Below are 21044 nucleotides of genomic sequence, written 5' to 3'. Positions count from 1 at the left end.
AATTGAATAACAGGGTTTGAAGGTGAGGTAGGACTGGGTGTGTGACTTGATTGGGTCTGTCTATTTGCATATTTGATTTCTTTTGCTTTTCCTCCATATACTCCGCTTTTCTGAAATCCAGCACGCAGAATGAGATCCCCTGTAAAGAGAATCATCAGACCAAATCAGGACAGTCGCTTCACCATCCTCAAAATTTCAGCTCCGCCTTCTTTCACGGAAAGGCTTTTCCTCTCGTTTGGTTTCTTACCCATTATGGGGAAGAAATGTCCCCACACTCTCTAGTACACACGTATCTAAACGGACACGTGTGTGTGATGGTTATCAAGTTCATACTTCCCCCCAGAGTAGATGAACAATAGCATCTTCTATTTGGAAGCTCTGAGAGATCTGTGGGATGCTCTTTGATTTGCTGACGAGGATCTCAGCTGAAGCCAGTGGTGTTACTTTCTTACAAAAAGAAGCTTTACCAGAGGAGAAAGTTCTGTAACAGTTCACAGAAGTGGACAGAGTAAATTGATTCCTAATCGTTCCCATAAATTTATTCTACAGCTGGATGCTACCAGTAAGAATACTTTTTTCTGTCCTTTATAAATCTCATATTTGCTTATCTTGTCCCCAAAATGCAGCCACTGTGATAGCTTGTAAATTAAAATACAATTTCTTACCTAGCCGATACCCGATTCATTCAGTGATTTTAGGGGGAGGAAGCAGCTGGGCGCCTCCTGGGCAGGCGAGTGAAGGAGGAGCTTCAGGCAACAGCAAGAACCTCAGATTTGAGGGGAAAAGGGGCCTGCGGCAAGGTGCAATGGGGATTGAAATGTTCTGGGTTGGTTACTGAGAGGAGGATTGGGGGAGCTCTGGGTTGGGATGTGTGAGGTGGGCTTTAAGCCAAAGGACTTACACAGCAGGGGAAACCTAGTTGGGTTTCAGGTTACCCCATTTTCTGTCTCCGGTGAGGCAGTTTTTATTAGGGTACTGAACACGCAGGATTCCCCTTGCTCAGTCCTCCGGACTTTCCCTCTCTGCATCTCCTCATGTCTCCATCTCCCCGCTACATCCCATAGTTTTTTGCTGTTAAAAAAACAAAACAAAACAAAACCAAAGCACACCACAGTTATGCCTAATGAGATACCTTCTGCTCTGAGTCCATCCCTACCTGGTGTGGAACATCTTCTGCACCTCCTCCCCACCTGGTGCTATGCTTTGGACTTGGGCACTGACCTGGATCCTTTGCCTGCTGTTTGTGTGGGGTTGGAGAAAACAGGAAAACCGTGCTTGAAAAATGGTAATGGCAAGGAGGGCAGTCATGGAAGAGGAGCATTAGCTGGGAGTTACAGGATGATAGCTTAAAAGGAAGAGGAAAAGGAAAATTTGAGATTAACAGCAAGAAATCTCCTGGGCAGTGAAACTTGTTAGTCAGTGCAATAACCTCCCCATCACTCAGCAAATTTAAAATAAGCCTGGACAAAACACCTTAAAGGTCTTTACTCCCCTCCAGCTTTGTGTGACTCATGGGCCCTGGGGAATTTTTAGCTCCCTTGGCTGGTTATAAGTATTCCTTCAGATGCCTCTGGCTCCTGATGGCTTGAGCCAGCGGAGCGCTCTGCAGGTGTTTCGTAACTGCCGATAGTCCAAGGCATATAACCACCCTTCTGCCCAGATCAGTGCTGTGGTGCTTCAGTGAAGCAAGAAGGTGTCCGTGCCTGTCAGAGCTGGACTGAAATCTGTATTTCCATGCATCATTTTCCCTAGGATATTGTCTCATTTCTCTCTTGCTCTTCACAAAATAGATATGTCCTCCAAAGACTATTTTTTGCTGTCTTTCCGTGCGGTATTTGGTACTGTCATGCTGTTTCTTAGTTACTGTCTTACTAATGCCTGAGACGGCACAGTCAATTAATTGTAATAAATAACAGTTGCGGGGTTGCTTGATGAATCGGTGAACATTCAGAACATAATTCCCTTTCATGCCAACACTCCTTCCAGAGAGGCGAGACGTTTTTCCACGGTTGCTTAAGCCAAGTCAGTGGAGATGCTGATGAGTCTTGTTTGTTGAGATTCCTCATCTCCCTCCTCGATTTGAAGCAACATCCCGCCTTTCTCTTTGAGGATGACCCATTTGAAAGGCTGAGCGGGGAGCTCCAGAGCAGAGACAATGTACTTTTCCAGAAATAACTGGAGGTAGAACGTAGCCTTAAACATGCACAAAAAAGGGAAGGCTCAGGTGAGAACCAGTTTCTACTGGAAAGGCTTTGCCAATGTAGACAGATTCAAGCATCGCTTTAATGGAGAAACTGCTGATTTTAACAAGGGTTACTCTGCCGGTGAAATTTGTACTACTTCTCTGAAACAAATAAGCTGGCCTGGCCCTTGCCCAGATTTTACAGGTGTAATTGCATCTGTGCTGGGTGTCTTGCTCGTGTAAAAAGTCATTGCAAATCGCTTCCATGCCAAATCTTATTTTTCTGACAAGAGCTGCTCAGCAAAGCCGTGCCTAAACCCTGGGAACAGGGAGATGGAAAGTGCAGAAGAAATGCTGTAAAAGGACCAGAAACTGTAACAAACTCTTACTATATTAAGCAGAGCCATTTTTCTGTGACTTGTAACATGAACTCGTTTCTATTTCTGATCTGAAAACTGGGGCAGATGCCGATTTGGGGTCTGGCCCTGCTGAAAAGAGGATGCTGATTTGTTATTAGGTACGGACCTGGTGCTGAACGTGTTTTCAAAACATTTTGAAGTGAGTCACGGCACTCAGATGAATATTCAGAAAGAGAGCTGGGTGCCTCTAGCACAGTCCCCAGGGAGAGTCTCTCTGCGTTCTCAAAGATAAGAAAACCTCAGGAAATTTGATGTTTCTTTTAGACTCCTAGCACTTGAGGGAAGAAAATGTTCAAAGGCAGGGAAAATATCTGGAGAACAAAACTGGAGGAAAAACTTCCGCAAAACTTCTGAGAAGATCTCGTCAGCTCTATGTTGTTGCTTCTGAAACTCATAGTGTATTATAAGTCAGTTCAAGCCAGAAAAGCTTTTAGCCATTGATGGATTTTAGTCTCCTACAGTATTTATTTAATGTTACTTTTACTTTTTTGGAAAAGCCAGGGCTTTTCCAAAGCATATTCCAAATAGCACAATATTATTTAACCCTTTCTGGTTTCTTTGTGCTAGTCCCTGAATTCAAGCTTTGCCTCTGTTTATTAAAAAAAAAAAAAAAAAAGCCTTTTTTTCTAAATCCTTAATTTACTGGAGTTGTAATTCCTTCCCACCACACCAGTAGTTTTATTAATCCGCAGGTGTGGATCCTGCCAGTCTTCCATGTGCACAGCCGCCAGAACAGACCAGCCCGTGTCTGTGGTGAAGCTAGGAAGCGCTCTGCTGGGGAGGCTGGGGAGTTTGCCTCGTGGAGCACATAGCGCACGTCACGCTCTCTCATAATCAACAGCTTTTCCTCAAAATTAGCCTTACCATCATAGCAAAAGCATTTCTGTAGGAATCTCTTTGGGTTTTATAGTCTATTTACATCATTACATATATTCTGTTTACATGATTACATATGGCTTATATAGTATCTATATATATGCAATTTTCAGTCTAAGGATTTTATTCAATTTTCACCTCTAGTTTCAGAATTTTTAGCATGGACACAGGTATTAAGTAACTTGGACCTGGAATAAAATGGACAATGTTCCAGTTTCTAGATATATGGGGCTTGGACTAGAGGACCCTAAAAGGTCCCTTCCAACCCAACACATTCTATGATTCTACATCCATTTAAAGAAAATCTGCTATTCCATCCTGAAAGAAAGGTGGCAATTTTCATTGAATTTACAAGCAAAAAAAAAAAAAAAGCCAACAACAACCAACAACCTGCTACTCTCCAGTTTTTCGCTTTGGCTCTGGTAGAGCATGACCTAACCGCAATTTCCAGCTGTTCCCATCTCTGCTGACATGATCAGCGCAAACCAGAAAGTAAACAAGACATGACAGCACTTCTGGCTGCAAGTGGAGGAGGACCTGGAGGAAGGTTTGCCCACTCAGCATTCGTGTCAGTGTACCCACTGGCGATAACGATGCTATTTATACTGCACACTGTGAACCATGCAGCGTTCAGCATCTCTCCTCTCAAGAGCTGCTGGACAAAGTCGTCGGGGTGATCCCAGACTGGCTCCCCACGTTAGCACCCCGGCTGGTCTAGGCAAAGTCAGCTCTCGTTTTGGAGAAGGTGTGTTCCAATGGTCTCATTTACTGTCGTTTCTGTGACAACCTTTGCATGGAAGCAATTATCGTGCAGATACAGCTCTGCTGTGTGGGTTGTCATGGCAGTCTTTTCACTTCTCAGATTACTCATCGGCAGCAATATTTGCCTCACAGGGGGAATATCATGTACTGGAATATTGGGAGTGCTTGAGACCCTTGTTTTAGAGGCAGTACCTAATCATTGTAATATATGCAATGATTAAATTGAAGCGTTGCCCAAACTGATAGTGGAGTCGATCGACTTTCTCACTGGTTTGTGTTCCCTTCACATCCAGGCAATCTCTGCCTGGACCAGGGATGGGTGAAAAGGGCAAGCCTGTTGGGTGCCAGCATGGGTACGCTCGGTGCTTGATAAAATCAACTGTGGCAGGGAAGACAGACATTAATAATATAGGCTGAGTTCATTGTTTTAATTGAGACTTACGATGTCTCCTGTATCCAATTAAAAGCTTAGTAGAGTCCCAACAGGCAGAATCAGTTGATGGAATTGCAAATCAGCTAGGACCACTGAGCTGACAGCCTGCATCAGCAGTGTCCCGTCATCCTTGGGAATTTGTTTGAAAGACAGTATAGCCAGCAGAACTGTGCCCTTGGAGCACCACACAGCGCAAATGTTGGATGTGTGCCATTTATTCAGTCCTCGGTTGACCTGGTCTCCTCCCCCAGCACCAACAAGGCTTCTGCCCAGAGCGTAGGACTCTGGTAGCCCGAGAAGGTAGATCAGAAATGGTTTTTGCCATCCTTTTTCAAGTTGATGTATTTCATCCCAACACAGATGGTAGTGTCTGGATTTTGCCGAAACCCGTTATTCTCACCAGCCGTTCAGCGTGGAAAGTCATGGAAGAAACTGCGCTGCTCTGTACGGAGCAGGGGTCCTGATGGAGCAGGCATTCGATGAGACCACGGCAGCACCCTTTTAACAGGGAGGGCTTTTTTTGGACGTCACAAAGACTTTGGTTTTCTGTGCTCGGTGCTGATTTTTGCATATCCATCGTTTTTCAGATCCAGCCTTGCTTTCTTCCCAGCAGTGGCTTTGCTAAAGCTCTGCCGATGCGTCGTGTTCTTTCGCATCATGTTTGCACAGCACTTTTTGCTGATATTTCCTTATTCTCTTCCTCCCTGCCTTGACAAGTGATATAATGTAAGTCTCCCAGTTACGAATACTAATTAGCTGCTGGCTCATTCTTGGTTTTCAGATAGCAATCAAGGCTAGCTGAACAACTGCCTAGTAAAAACCAAAAGCGTAAAAAATAAGTGGAGTTACGAGATAGATGGGTAACTAACTTCAACAGTGACCTTTATAGAGCCTGAGAAATAATGGTGGGAGATCTGCTTGAGGAGTTCACAGCTTGTGGTATAATCTGTTGTCAGAGCCGCTTTTTCTGTTTGGTTCTCCGAAAACTTTGTCTCTTTTTCTAAGAAATAGTTTAATTGAATGCAAAACAAAAATAAAGGAAATTCTGTAACACTTATTCATCACAGGAGTTAAGCTATTTTTCCCTGCGTATAAGAAAATGTCTTTCAAGCCTAAGCAAAAAGCTGTCCTCCTACGTAAAATCAAAGTAGTTAGATGTTTATTATACCTTGCTGGTGTTGCAGGAGAGTTCAAATGTAGGTGTAAGCCCAATGTGAGGTTCTCCTCTTACCGCAGACTTGCAAGACAGCTTAGTAATAGGATTTTATCTAGTTTTTGAAGCACGTATTTTGCTTTAAAATTATCTAGATTTTTCTTTTAAATTGAGTATTTCCCCTGGAGTTTTACAAATAAAGATTAGAACTGGTTTATCTTCCTCTCCCCGCTCACCCATTTTCCACATTCTTAGAAACATCGCTCACAGTTGAAGCCTTACGGAAAGAGAGAGAAAAAGATTTTTGGGGCGGGAGTGAGAATGAAGGGTTGGGAGATATAAAGCCACAGTTGGCAATCCTGCTCTCTCACATTTTATAAGACAGTAAAATCTGCATATGGCAGATGCTCTTTTTATAAGGGGAAAGAAACCCCTTGTAATTTAAGTCAGGATCTCTGGGATTCTGCTGGGTGTGTTTTCAGAAATTTTTTCTGGAAAGCATGTTTTAGTTCTGAAAACAAGCAAGTCACTTGGCAGGTTTTTAGAATGGGGAATTAAATATAAAAATCAGAATGCTGTATTAAAGAGTGTCATGTAATAAATGCAGTATTGTTTGCAGGTGCTGGCTCTTGAACTAGCAAAGGGATGCAAACGTGTTTCTTTTTAGTGTGCTGCCAGGTCCTGCTCTGCGGCATGAAACGGGACCAGAGGCTCTTCTGACCTCAGAAGACCAATTTTTCGCTATTTTCTGGCACCGCTTACTGTGTCTGATTTCATTTCCAGAGGTGGTGCATACTCAGACCAGCACAGGGTTTTAGATGTCCAGTTCCACTCCGTGGCAGTGGGAAGATTAACACTCCGGTACCACTGAGCTCTGGGAGAGGACAGCACTGCTTAGAAACCCCAAAAGAAGCTCCAGAGCCGATCCTGTGGGGTCGTGCACACCAGGGACGGAAGGACAGTATGGCCTTTGGGCCTCCTAATTGATGTTGCCAGAGAAGCTCCCTATTACGTGTCAGAGAAAGGATGAAGCAAGGTAGAGCACGGAACATAGAAAAACCTACTCTCAGCTTTTAATTTGTTTTGCGTTTGCAGTCAGAATAACGTATAAGAAAGTAATTTTGATGGGGCGGCATAAAGCTGAGTAGGCTCTGGATAGATCTTCTGACAGAACTTAATTTCTTACCCGATGATATGGAAAGGCATTTCAGTATTTGGATGGGAGGAGAGAACAGTGCTAATGATGCTGAGACAATGATCCTGCAGGGGAAAGTCAATCTTGATCTTGTGAAGGGTGACCAGTACACGCAATGTTGGTGGGGAAGAGGAAAGTCTGCTTTGTCCTTGTCGTTTTTAAGTTGATGAGTCGTGTAAACTTCTCCGAGGGGTGAGCTGAGAGCCAGGAGGATGCCAGGGGAACTGGCTGTAGTAGAAAGGTGATTTTTTTGTGTGTCTAGGTCAATAATTGTTACTAGAAACATAACTAGAACTGAACTCATAAAATATTGGTAATAATAAAATAAAAAAAATAAAAATGAAGGGAGGCAAAACGTTGGAGCGGCAGATTTGGGATGTGGTAGACCCTGTAGAAGAGTTCCCAGGGAGAGTTCAGAGGAAGTGGAAATGCGCAGACCATGGTGGGGAGCAGGAGGCCAAGAAGGAGGGATGTTCACCGCTGAAACAGCAGCCAGTTAGGGGCTGAGCACCTGAGGTTTGGTGAGTATCAGCACTGGAGACGGCCCTGGAGAGGCCAGGATGGGACCCCAGCGCCCAGGGAAAGCATTAGAAATGCTTCAGCAGGTGGCACGTTCAGTGAATTTGATTAACTGAAATCAGCAAGCAGAGAGGCACAGGATAGTGTCACTCTTTTTATTTAGCGAGAAATATTAATGTGGTGGAATTTGTTCTTGTTCTGCTTAAAGAAAGAAGTTAAAATGTCAGCATTTCAAGGAACAAAACAAAATCTCCCCTCCTTTACAATCAGAAATACTAAAAAACAAAAAAAAATTTAAAAAATCTCTTATAAAACTCAAAAGGACTCTGAAAAAAGATTCTTTTTTTGCTCAACCTTTTGCACTGTTTTTTGGTTTGGTTTGGTTTTTTCCTTCAATTTTCCTCAACAGAAATTTTGACAAATATTTTTTAATAAAGGGTTTGGGGTGAATGTTCATTTTACAAAAAAAAAAAAAAAAAAAAGAAGGTGACTGAAAGGAAGCTTCCCCCCCCAAAAAAAAGTTCTGTTAGTCCTGCAGGCATTAAAGCACAGCGTTTTGCTTGAGGATTTTAGAATGTGCTTGTTCTGGGAAGGGAACGCTGCCAAAGCCCTGGAAAAAAACACAAGGGCTGAGGAAGAAAGCCAAGAGGATGTGGGTAGTGCAGGTGGATAACGGAGGGGAAGGTGTGAAAAATCTCTTTGTGGTGAGAGCAGGGGGGGTAGAAAATGGAGGTGACAGCTGCCGAGAGCCTTGTCATCGCTCGCTTTGTGGAAGTCAGGTGGAGCTGCAGGGAGAAGGGGGCTCGTGGAGCACATCACACCTTCCAAAGGTGCGTGAGAGAGGGTGCGGGGGGCAGCTTCGCACCATTAGGTGGTGGAGTCTCCATCTCTGGAGACATTCAAACCCGCCTGGACGTGTTCCTGTGCAACCTGCTCTGGGTGACCCTGCTCTGGCAGGGGGTTGGACCAGATGATCTCCAGAGGTCCCTTCCAGCCCCTGCCACTCTGTGATTCTGTGATCACGCTTCCTTCAGAGATGCTCGGCAGTGTAGGGATGGTGGTTATAAGCCTAGCCTGGCGCAGGCACGCACCTGCGTTACTCTGTGAACTCAAAAGTAACTTTGCAAACTAACACAGCCATCTACCTCACAGCTGCCTCGTGGGCAGCAAACGCCCAGGAGGCCGCAGACCTCCCCAGAGCCAAAACTGCGACGTGGTCTCAACTGCTGGGTGCTGCTCTGGGTTGTCACGCCATTGCGGTCACTGTCACCTGGGAGCCAGCCGCTGGTTAAATCAGTGGCGCGGGGGATGCTCGCCACCTCCGTCAGGGCCACTTGGCGTTTTGCTGTTTATATCCAGAGCCCTGTGCAGATGTCGGGCACGTGTGTTTCAACCAGCTCCTCCTCTCTTCTGCTCCACGCTCATCCGAGCAGGCAGGGCACGTGCGGGGAGCCGCTGCCTGCTCTCATACCCGCTCCGTAGCTCCAGAGAACCGAGTGACTTAAGCCTAAAGCATTTTTACTACGTTTCACTGCAAATTTCATTTCTTTATGATCGGTGGTTACTGATTTTTTTTGTCAGCCTGTCTATTTTAAAATAGAGGCTGGAAGGCTTTTGCGCTGGCTGAGGAAGTAATGATTTTCTCTGCAAAGAATCCTGTGGTTTCCTACCGCAGGAACTTTATCAGAATAACATCAGAAGCAGCTAATGGTGGCTGCAGGATTTGTAACAAGCATGTGAGCTGGGATTGAAAGCAGCATTGGGCTGGGTTTTTTTCCTTCCTTAGCTTTGAATTTTTTCCTGGTTCGGTGGATTCTTGTTTCCGTTTACTAGGTTCATTTGGATTTTCAATATGTAGCATTAGTCTGAAAAGAATAATTTCCTTTTAGAGTTATTCTAGACTGGAAAGCCCCTAAGTGCGTTTGCAGTATTTCAGTGTAGCACTGGTATTTTTGCCTGGCAGGACTCCCTCTGCCTGGGGCGAAATCCTGTAGCCCCCTCCATGTTTCACACGGTACCTTATGGAGAGGGGAGGGCAAAGCAGAAGACGTTTTGAATTGAGAGGTGGACTCTCGCACGGTCGCTGCAAAAGCCTCACCTCGTGGCTAAAATCCTCCTCAGGCAGAGGGATGCCGAGGGGCAGGAGAAGGGCTGCGACCTGCCACTGCTCCTCTGCCCCACACGGTCTGGGAGCAGCCCCCCTCCAGAGCTGTTTCTGCTGCCGGACACTCGGGATGGAGAGCTCCCGTTTCCCATCAGTCCACAAGGGTCTTGGCAGTTAAATCACAGAATGGTTTAGATTGGAAGGGACCTTAAAGACCATCTAGTTCCACCCCCCTGCCCTGGGCAGGGACACCTCCCACTAGACCAGGTTGCCCAAAGCCTCATCCAGCCTGGCCTTGAACACTTCCAGGGATGGGGCAGCCACAACCTCCCTGGGCAACCTGTTCCAGTGCCTTACCATCCTCACATTAAAGAATGTCTTCCTAATATCTAATCTAAATCTACCCTTTTTCAGTTTGAAACCGTTACCCCTCATCCTATCATTAAATCTTTCTTAGCCTTTCTTTCCTGCAGCGATGAAGGGAACCTTCCAGTGACTGCACGTGGTGCCTTCAAAGAAGGGGAATTCTGCCTCGTTTAGACACATTGATATTGATGGCAGTGAAACAGTTGGGTCATTTTCTGTAATTTTTCTTTCTGCTGTTGTCTTGCAGGTGCACACGTTCCGGGGCCCGCACTGGTGTGAGTACTGCGCCAACTTCATGTGGGGCCTCATCGCTCAGGGAGTCAAATGTGCAGGTAACAGTCGTTCGGTCTTCTTTTCCTAAGGTGGTCCTAATGTTGTAGCTATTTAAGGTGCTGCCTCCTCCACTGTTAACGCTGCCTGGCAAAGGTCTGATCTGACCCCTGTTAAAATCTAAGAAGGGAATGCGTCTGCTTTGCTGCTGATGGTTTCAGGTACCACAGTGATGCCGAGCACCTCTCGGGCACACACAGAGGGGAAATGATAATCATCATCAAGGGATTTATTTCCCCACCACCACCACCTTCGGAATGGAGGAGACAACAGGTGGATGTGTCGTTAGCTTTATTTCTTTTATAACCCTTGTATGTATTGGTAGGTGTGAGAAGCTCACCGAGGGTCCCGATGTGCGAGGTGGGCAAGCAGCAAACTCCACGTGGCTGCTGTGAAACGGGCGTTGAGGTTCATTTTCTGTGGAAGCCAGCAGATTCCCGGTCCGCCCTAGGCCCTAAGTCATGTCTCCTACTTGCAAACTTAGAAGAAAATAAGGAAAGGGGGTGATGAATAAGGGACGCGTACCGAAATGTTACATCAACATCCAGGTGCCGGTCGAAATGTATTACACGCATGTGTGTCACTGCAGGCATTTCTGGGATGAAGCCTCTCTGAAGTAAAGCAGTTTGACAGTTTTATTGGTATGATTCTTCTGAAAAGAAAGGACAGTCAGCTTTTTTTCAAAGGCAAAAAAAAAAAAGGATCAAAGTGATCAAAATAGTTTACTGAATTTAAAAAGTATTTGATGGCATTCTGGCAAGCAACCACTTTTATAAAAATGGTGCAAAGAAATGATGTATGAAGACCGGCGTATGTTGCCCTGGAAACTGAATTTTCAAGCTAATTTAAGAAAATCTGCTCTGTCTAAAGCTTTCTGAAATCTTGTCTCAAGCAAGTAAGAGGGCTTTTTATCGCAGAGCTGCAAAATAATGTAAAACTTAAAGTAATTCATAGCCAAATGTGATTAACATATTTTAAAATCTTTCCCCTGTAATTACTTGAATGCAATATTCTGTCGTTATCAATAGGCTTTGCACTGTCCAGGATGTGTTTGAGAATGCAGCCCTGTTTTAAGTAATGATTATGTAAAACTGGCATTTCCTTTCTCGGTATTTTCCCCCTACTAAGTATTTAGGGTTGCAGCCGCATCCTTCACTTATGAATGAAGATTGTTGGATTTTTACTGCTGATGATTTTGCACAGGGTGTACAGTGCTAAAAAGGAGGAAGAAAGATGAGGCCTGATTTTGTTCTTGACTTGTTTTCTGATTAGTCATTTTTTGATGACACGTGAGCCAGTAAGTGTGCCATCTTCCTTCCTCGCCTGAAGCAGATTCCTCAGTTTGGGCATTTAGGAGAAATATCAGGTATTTTTCAGATTTATGTTCAGTAGCTTTGATCCAGGAAATCAATAAAAATAACAGTGTGAGGGCTCACAATGCTGCATGGCACTATGGAATGAACAAATAATATTGCTTTTAGAATTAAACCCGAAGTGCTTATGATTTTATACTGCCTCTTTTTTCTTTTTTTTTTTTAACTGAAGTAGAGCTGATTTTCTGGTTTTATGCAGATTTTTCTAAATGGTGAGTTTCCAAAAGCTTCCAAAGCCTGGTTTTCTGTCCTCCTTATGAGGATGGTAGTAAGTGTTGCGTGTCTCCTTTTTTTCCTCCTTGCAGTGTAGAGGAACATATGTGTATTAGATGACTTCATAGGTTCAGAAACTATAATTAGGGCTTTCTATCTTGTGTAAGGTTTCATATCGGTGTTGGTAGCTTCCAGTAATTTCGATGATCTTATTTATATTTTAAAATCCCACATTGTACGACCATGCTTGCCGAAGCATCAGCAAGGGGTAGGGGGAGGCTGAGGATTTTCTGGCCGTGCTCGAGGTCTTTGGGCACCACCAGGCGAGCCGCTGATGTGCAGCATCATCAGCCAGGGCACACGGAGGAGCAGGCGAGGAGCCGTGTGGTGGCGAGGCTGCCAAGTGGCGCTCCAGCGGTTGGGCTTAGGTGACCTTTAAAGGTCCCTTTCAACCCAACACATTCTATGATTCCTCAGCCTGGCAAGCCTGGTTGCTGGGGTTGAGGAGCAGGAGAGTTGGGCTTTCTCCAAGGGCATGGGTTGCAGCCGACCCACCTCGCTTGTCCTCCCCTCACCGCAAGGCTAGCTTTTAGCCATGAGCCAACCTCAGCCACGGCTGACAGAGAACTAGGGGCTCCCCAGATGATAGGACGAGGGGTAATGGTTTCAAACTGATGGAGGGGAGATTTAGATTGGATATCAGGAAGAAATTCTTTACTGTGAGGGTGGTGACGCACTGGAACAGGTTGCCCAGGGAGGTTGTGGATGCTCCATCCCTGGAGGTGTTCAAGGCCAGGCTGGATGGGGCTTTGAGCAGCTTAGTCTGGTGAAAAGTGTCCCTGCCCATGGAGCTGGAACTCAGTGAACTTTAAGGTGCCTTCCAACCCAAACCATTCTATGATTCTATGATTTTATTCTCATAAATTTCATAGGAATCAGTGGCTGGCTAGAGGAGAGGGACTCCAGGCAGAGCCCTATGGAGGTGGAGATGGCAGGACAGGCTCAGCAGCTCTCCAGTCTGTCTTGTCTGTGCCTCACCTTCCGCAGCGTCTACCTGATCCTGTCAGCTGAGGCTGTCCAAGCCATCAGAGCGAGAAGCTCTGCAGCTCTGGCTGTATGGGAGGGAAGCCGGAGGTGCACAGATATATAGTAAGGACCTGTGTCATGAGCGTTAACACTCTAGTGTGGAAGAGCTCAGGCTTGAGTGCCATGAGTTTGGCTGAGTTTACAGGGGTCTTAAGATGTTGGGGGTTTTGTTTTTTTGTTTTGTTTTTTTTTAAAAAAGTAATCATTTTGCTTCTGAACTGAGCCATTTTAATATGGAAACAATGAGGCACAGTAAACAAGGAGCCACATGAGGCCATTGCTTTTCAGAGTGGGTTCGTACCTAAAAAAAAATGACAGCTTTTAGCAGGAGGCATCCCACTTGCATTCAAATGGGGTTCAATGCCACTCCAGGGAAAGCCACAAAGTCTGTTTGGTGGCCTGTATAATCATTTTATTGAAAATACCTATGAGCAAAACTGCACTGATCATATGTAATTTTATACTTTTTAAAGCATTTGCTTTTTATAGCAAACAGTTGCACATCTCAAGAGGGCTCTATTTGCTGTACAGAAGTGATAAGTTTAACGAATACAAATGGATTGCTGCATGGGCTACTCTCAACTATTTTAAATCCTCTACTCTGCAGAAGCCCAAAAACATGCGAGAAGGGAAGTGTGGGACAGTCCAAGACTGAACGACAAAGATAAATGTCACCCATTGCAGAAAAGAGGAGGAGGAGCCAGAGGGAAAAGTGCAGCTTATTTCTAATGGCTGATAGATTAGTTTATGTTACACAAACTAAGCCAATCCTTTGAAAAATAATAAACCAGAAGCAAACATTCATAGCAGTGCACATGCCATAGCAACCAGCAAGGATGCCTTAGCAACTTGACCTGCCTTGACTCATGCTTTGTTGCAGCCTGGCGTGACTAAATGTGTCCCTCTCTGCCAAAATACAGCCTCGAGGGCGTTCAGTATCTTGTCAGGTACAGTCCTGTATGATTAACCCCTGGAAGATGGGTTGTCCTTAGCTTACCCTTGTTGGGGTTTTATGGCAGACGAAGGAGGAGGAGTACGTCTTTTCCTTCAGCAAAGACGAGAGGTGAATGTAGGCACCGTGTTTGCCACCCAGAGGCTGGCTACTGGCTGAAGTAAGATGTTGGCTGTCATCTTGACTACAAAGGTTTGGGGATTTATGCAAGCCACCGAACATGGGAAGGCTTTATTATCTTCCAAAATTAAGACTTAGGGTGATGTCCAGGGTTTGGATCCTGAAGGAAAAGAACTGGTGGACTTAGTTTGACTTCTGCAGGAGGTATGTCCCTCAGAACAGGAATAATTTCTTTTTCATTAAATGTTATTCTCTCAAATTTGATCTTTATTTCATCAACTTCTTTAAAGTCCAGTTTGGTTCCTTAGATGAATCCCTTTATCAGGCATCTGCCCTACTGCCCCGGAGGGTCATGCTTCCAATTTTTGCATCCTAGCCACAGGCCCTTAACATTTTTGTGAGATGAAGACTCATCTGTATGCAAGGAATCTGCCTTTTCTGACGGCATGCTCCGTCTCCAGCATGCTTTCCTGCAGGCTTTTGCCATAAGTAGAAATGACTGAAGAAGTGTTTGAAATTATAATGCCACCAGCTTGTGTAAACACTGAAGCTCAGCAGAAGCTAATGAAGACATAAGAGTTTACCCCTGCTCAAAATCCAATGCATGAACTTAAAACAAAAAGTATTCTTAATTACATTTCTCCTATGTAAGGCTCCCCTATGCTTGCAGGGCTCATCCCATTGCCCAGAATGCGTTCGGGAGAGAAATTATAACGATATCCAAAGAAAATTTGCAGATAAGCGGCAGGGAGTTCATTTTATGAATGATGCAAACACATAACACCCGGTAGCATTAACGGAGAATAGTGTGTGTGTTCTCAGAGACTCCAGCATGGCATTAATGTCGCTGTTAGTGTACTACCCAAGCAGACTTGTAGACCTGTCAAGCTGCTGCGTGTGTCCTGTCCCCCTCCCCAGCCCATCAGAACTGTTTGAGTTGCTGGATCATCTGCTCCTTCCTCTGTACCCTTTTGCTTGTTGTTCTTCATGAGTAAGTGATTTAATCAGATTTTTTTGGAGCCGGCTGATTTAAGAGCATTAATTGGCTTATCTTAAAGGAAAGATGATTTCTGTAATAAAGACTGTATTTCAGTAGATGCTTTTGATATGGTTTTGGGCTGCTTCTTGTAACCCCAGGCAGCACCGCCCTCTGAGACTGTATGTGAAGCACCGTTTCTGCTGCAGTGGTAGATCTGAGATATCTCAGCCTGCCACCCGTGTGGCAGTTGCCTGTCTTTTGTTTCCCTTGGAGTAGGTACCTTCTCCCTGAAGAACTGAGAGAAATAATCTTGCAGCCGAACTATCAGCGTGGGGGCAATTGGCTGCCCCTGGCTGAGCCCAGGCAATATTGCTGCCAGCCCTGGCCGCAGTAAGCCCCAGGAGTTCATTTTCAGAAAAGTTCAAGTGCAGTCTCAGAGCAGGATTGTTTTGTGAATTGCTGCTTAAGTGTTTAATTTCCCTGTTTCATCCGTTTTCTTCCCCAGCAATTGAAAAACGTACAACTGCCCCATTTCCTTTGCTGTTTTGTTTTGCCTCACTATTAAATCCCTTGCGTTGGACGGCCCTGTGTTGCTCCACTGGTGTGTAAGGATGAAGGAGACCACAAAGGAGCCTGCCCATCCTCGGGGATTAGTTGTGCAGCCACAGTGCTCGTGCTTTTAGTGCCTGGAAGAACGGCTGATGCTCTTGTGACAGTAACTCAGCAAAGGGGAAGGCAAAGCGTGCTCATCGTCTTGTCCGCTCTCGAGGTATTTTGCGTGCCTCGGTCATGATAAGGTCCCGTTCTGCCCACGCCTGTACCTTAAAAACACATCCGAACTTCTTCTGAGGTGTGCGCCCAGATTCTGCTGATTTTTCTGACTGTGTAGTGCACAGACAGTCAGCCCGAAAGGGGGACAAGAGCAAAGCAAAGCCACAGAGGTCGGGGCTGTGTCAAGGGTACCGTTTGGAGAGCAGTCCCTGCCCACCTGAGGCAGGTGGTGATGCTCTTGGAGGAGACGCACGCTGCCTGACAGGCTGTTCCACCAGCTCAGGATCCGGTGGTGTTCCTGCGAGGAATGAGCTCCAGAATTTTGAAATGCTAATCAGGCAGCGGAGCCTTGCTTCAGAGCCGTTCCCATGGGGAAGCTATTCTGGAACTATATATTCTTGAAACTGTTAGTCCTAAAAGCGGCTTTATCTCCAAGCCCACACAGACCTGGAAGCCTTGAGCAAGCCAGTGGCCCATCAGGAGAGCTGTCGAGGAGGTAGGCAGGTGTCATGGCAGGAAGCCGGGAAGGTTTTTGAACAAACTGTCTGTGATCTTTCAAAACTCCTGTAAAATCAAACCATCGCCACCAAACGTGTTCTGCTGGAAGAACGTTTCACCTGCGTTTTCCAGCCAGCTTTTGGAGGCACAGATACATGTATTCTTTTGATTTAGGATAAGGGGGGATTTGCTTGTTGGATGGGCTTTTTTTCTTTTTATTTCAGAAGCCCTGATTTTTCTGTAGTATTTGGTAATTTTGTAGCCAAGTAACTACCTGCCCTCTAGAAATTCCTTCCTAAAGAATAATGTCCCCTATAGTGCATGATATAGTAGTATGGATGATAGCAGGTTTGGGGGAGCATACACATATGTTTGGAAGCAATTTTTGCCATGGCGCTGCTTAATAAAGCGGCTTAAGATGCTGGTGGGACCAACGATGGTCCCAGATGTGCATTGCACATCAGCAAATGGCACGTGCGTAAGGCAGTGTAGCAGCTCCGGGGTTGCCACCTGGGCTGGACCAGCTCTGCCAAGGAGGAGAAAGAGGGCAGACCTTCGTAGCATCCCCCTGCCTTGTGCTTGGAAGCACAAAGCGGGGCCAGTGGGATCGCTACGTTCACATGCTTGTTCACACACACTGCACTCAAGGGAACAGAAAACATTGCTTCCTCTGCCACAGAAAAGAGCGTTAAATTATTAAAGGAAAGCTACTAGCTCATGGTTGATTTATGAGAGCAAATTCCTTTATAACCTTTTCACCCTTGCTAAAGTAATGATGCCAATACTTTGTGCTTGAGTAGAACCCAGCATCTCCGTATGTCGGCTTTCTGAAGGCGGGGGCGTTACCCCGGCAGGTGGGTACCGCATGGACCTGCCCGAGGCAACGCAGCTCCGCGCTTCCCTCCCACCCTTACCGTAAACCTCGCGAGAGTCTTCCAGAACTTTTTGCAGACAATGTAAATCTACCTTTTAGCTCTTAAAGCTGCTCCTCAGGGTGACAAAATGCATAAATTTTCCGTGGGATAATTCAAAAAGATAATTAGAGTGATGTATGTAGCATACGGTATCGTTCCAATGGAGCATGATCAGAGGCCATGTTAGCTGGTAAATCATAAAGCAAAAGAAATCTAAAACTGACTAAAATCAAATCAGCAGTATAACAAAAAGTGACAGCTCAGTGTTTTTTAGTCTCTGCAAATATTTATAATGTGTGCTCATGGGGCGGTGTTAAGGAGCGTATATCTTTTGGCTCTGCTCATGCATTAATATGAACACGTTATTTGTTCTTTCAGCCCAGTGGACTAACACCAGTATTAGCTGTTTCTAAAACATTACCAAAACTTTTTCTAGGTATCATAGGAAGGTATTGTCAAGCTAGTTTTAAATTTAAGACCTGTCATAAAAGTAATGTCACAGCCCACCTGAACTCCTAGATCAATACCCTATTAAAGTCAGGGCAGCTTATCACAGACTTTTAAACCTGTCATCTAAAATTAATCTTTTTTTTTCTTTCTTTTTCCCTTAAACTTCCAAATTTCCTATCAACTCTTGAATTTACAAGTGCGTTTTTTTGGGGTCACGTTTGGTATATTTGAAGAGTGGCCACGGCTCGATAGCACTGTAAAAAGTCCCTGTATGCGTGACTTACAGTTCTAGTCCTGACAGATCACCTCTGTGTAAGGTGAAATGCTGATGAGCTGTAGTCCGCAGAAGTTTTCCTATTGACCTGCGAGGCTTCATGACTGCATCTTCTAAAGCTGACCTGCATTATTGCAGGATTTATCAGCAGATACGATGCTTTAGGAGGATTTTTCTTTAGCTCCTCTTCAATTTGTGTAGCCGGCCAGCAGATAAGCTCTGATGAACTTCAGTAAGAAATGGATAAGGCTCCTGGTTACTTTAGATCCGGAGTAAAGCTGCTAACGCCAACTTAGCTATTCTGGATTTATTTTGATATAACCAAGAGTAAATAGACCCTAAATTTGAAATCAAATGAATCCTCTTGGTCTTAATGAACCCAGCCCAATCATGAAGCTTGTGTGTGGACAAGGCGAGCAGTCCTAAAGCTTCACCACGTGGCAGCACGCAGAGATTCAGGACTCGGCTTTCCTGTTCCTTCCCAGTTTATTCTATAATAACGGGTTTCGAAGCTTTCATGAAGCATCTGCAACGAGAACAGAGGGCATTTTTATTTAATAATATGCAATTTGCAGCATAATTCCTGTCTTCCAGTACGAACAAGCAAGCTGAGTATAGAGTAGAAGGCTGGCGCGTTCCCAGTGGTCAGTGGAGAAGGCGGCTGACCTCCTGCCCGGGCGCCTTTGACCTTGTTGGAGTTACCAAGACAGACAGTCATCCTTCATCCATGCGTGACTCTGGTTATCAGCTGAACCAGAGACTAGTGGCTGACACGTGCCTTTCACGAAGTACTGTTAGCTCAGGAGAGGGGCCCACCTGGTAGGAAGCACAGTGCCGGTGAGTTTCAGCTTCTTTAGTGGAAAAAAATCCAATTTTTCTCTTGCAAATTCACTGAAATCTTCTAGAAGTATATATTGATGCAGAACTGGTGAAGTGAGGGGCTCTCCTACGCTTACTTAAGAGGTAAAGAGCCTTGGTGGTTAGGAGGATACCACACAGCCCGGTAATATTGAACATAGTGCATTTTCTAAGCCTTAAGCATCTGAAATATTTCTAGGTTTTAAATGTTTCTCAGGAGTGTTTGTAAGCCCTTAAGCAGTGGGCGGGTGTATAAAGTCTAATCAAATGCAAAGGGAGAACAAACGAGAGAGGAGGAAAATTGACTTTTGCATTTGTAATTATTATTCTGGTATTAATGAGGTCAGATCCAAAGCCCGTTTGATTCTATGGGATTAGCAATAACAGTTATTTTCAGAAGCAAGGCTTTCACACTGAAAACATCTCTGTAAGGTAGCTATTTTAATGCAGTGAAACTTTCTTCTATGTAAGTATAATTAGGATGATCTCAGTGAATGCAATAATTGTTTCAAATCAAGTATAAGATACTTGGAAGCATGTTTTTCCTTTTTTTTCTATATTTTAATCTTAATTATCCTTGGATTCCCAGAAGCCTTACTCTGAGGTGTATTGCTGTCTGTGTGAAGCAGCTAATTTGCACTCAGAAAATCGCTAGTGAGTCCTCAGGAGCCGGACGCTGCCATTCCGGTCTCGTAGGCATCATTTTTGGCAAGACATTCTAGACCGTTTGACGCATGTTGGAATAGGTGCTTCTTACAGCAGTTGTAGGAATGCTATATATAATAATTACATATTACTGGAAAATTATTGGAAAGTTAGGGTTTTGAAATAAAGGAAATAAAGAATTAAGATTTCCTACATGGTCTTAATGTGCTTCCCTTCTGTGTGTGCATTAAGATGTTGCCTCTCATTATTTGACCACTTACTATTTTTACTCCACAACGTCATCCTTATTCTGGAAGCATCTATTCAGTATTTTGTCTTCTTGTTGTTAGTGTAGCCATTGGTTTTCTTAATAGCACAGTATCCAAATCTTAGACCAAAGACAAGTAATTTCTCCTCTGTATTTCTCCAAACGTCTAATGAATTTGTTTCTACAAGGCCCGGAGGAGGCAAGACCAGCTTCTCCTTCCCGTCTTACAGCTGAAGCACTGAGACGCCAGGGGATTCATGATCTTTAAGGTCCCCTCCAACCCGAACCACTCTGTGATTCAGGTCACACGTTTCCGGTGAATTTGGATTCCCTGGTTCAAGCGCAGAGGGACTGGATTTCTCAAAGTTCAGGCAAACCGTAGCGCTGGTGATAGATTTGTAAAGCGTAGGTGGAGCTCCCCTTCCCCCGCTCAGAGTGTCTTCGTTCCACACCCCAGACCCACAGGTAGGCTAGGGGCCATGCACGAGGAGGTTGTCTCACCATGCACCTTCCAACTGGGGGTCTCAGAGCACTTGGGTAAACGTGGGGTTTAAATACGTGGTCAGGGGAAGGCAAGTGCTTTGGCAGTTACTATTTCAGAGGCAACCGAGCAACCAAACTGAACTTCTCCGCGCCAGGAGAGGGCTGGGGGTCGAAGCAAGCGACCGAGGCTGGGCAGGCTGGTGGCCATGGTAGCCCCGCCGATGCTGCTCGTTTGCAGGGGGCCAGCTGCCGCCCTGCCTGGCTTTGCCCAGGGTGGGGTTGGCCACGCCAAATCACAGCCAGGTGGGAAATTCAGCATTTGCAGCTCCATCGTGTGCGTTAACCATTCCTCACGAGGAAGGGAGTCGCTCCTGCACAGAAATAGCTAACGAGAATTCTAATCAGCCATTTCATCGGGATCCGTGCGCATTTTGACTGATCGAAGGTGACATGCCGAACTTTAATTGCAACCAGAGATTGGATGTTTTACAGAGGATCCTAAGCGACAAAGCTGGATGCTTTACAGGCCTGCTCAGTAAACAAAGTGCTTTTAGCAGCAGTCTGCAGCTGACTTAGTGGAAATTAAACTTAGCGATGAAGTCTGGTTTACCGTTTTGGAAACAACAAAGTCAAATAATCTATGGAGTGTTAATGAAAATACAAGTATTGGCAAAATCTGTGGGAATGAAATACAAAGGGAATCTATATAGACAGATACTCAGTACTGCAGTGGGAGAGGAAAGTAGAGATTTTCATCAAGGCATCGTTCCTTCAAGTTCCTACATCCCTTAATTCTGCAGAAATCCAGGGGACTCCGTATG

The 21044-nt window shown here is 45.0% G+C and overlaps 1 protein-coding gene across 3 annotated transcripts in view; it reads left to right on the top strand.

Annotated features, from left to right (window-relative positions):
- CHN1 (chimerin 1) overlaps positions 1-21044 on the top strand; it is a 106520-nt gene that overhangs the window by 76695 nt on the left and 8781 nt on the right. For all 3 annotated transcript variants that reach the window (XM_063340472.1, XM_063340470.1, XM_063340471.1), the window contains one exon: positions 10257-10341. In XM_063340472.1, the coding sequence (XP_063196542.1) occupies positions 10257-10341 (85 nt within the window). The remainder of the gene's footprint in view (positions 1-10256; positions 10342-21044) is intronic.

The sequence above is a fragment of the Chroicocephalus ridibundus genome, chromosome 7, assembly GCF_963924245.1.
Source record: "Chroicocephalus ridibundus chromosome 7, bChrRid1.1, whole genome shotgun sequence".
NCBI lineage: Eukaryota > Metazoa > Chordata > Aves > Charadriiformes > Laridae > Chroicocephalus > Chroicocephalus ridibundus.
This window is presented reverse-complemented; position numbering and strand designations above follow the sequence as displayed.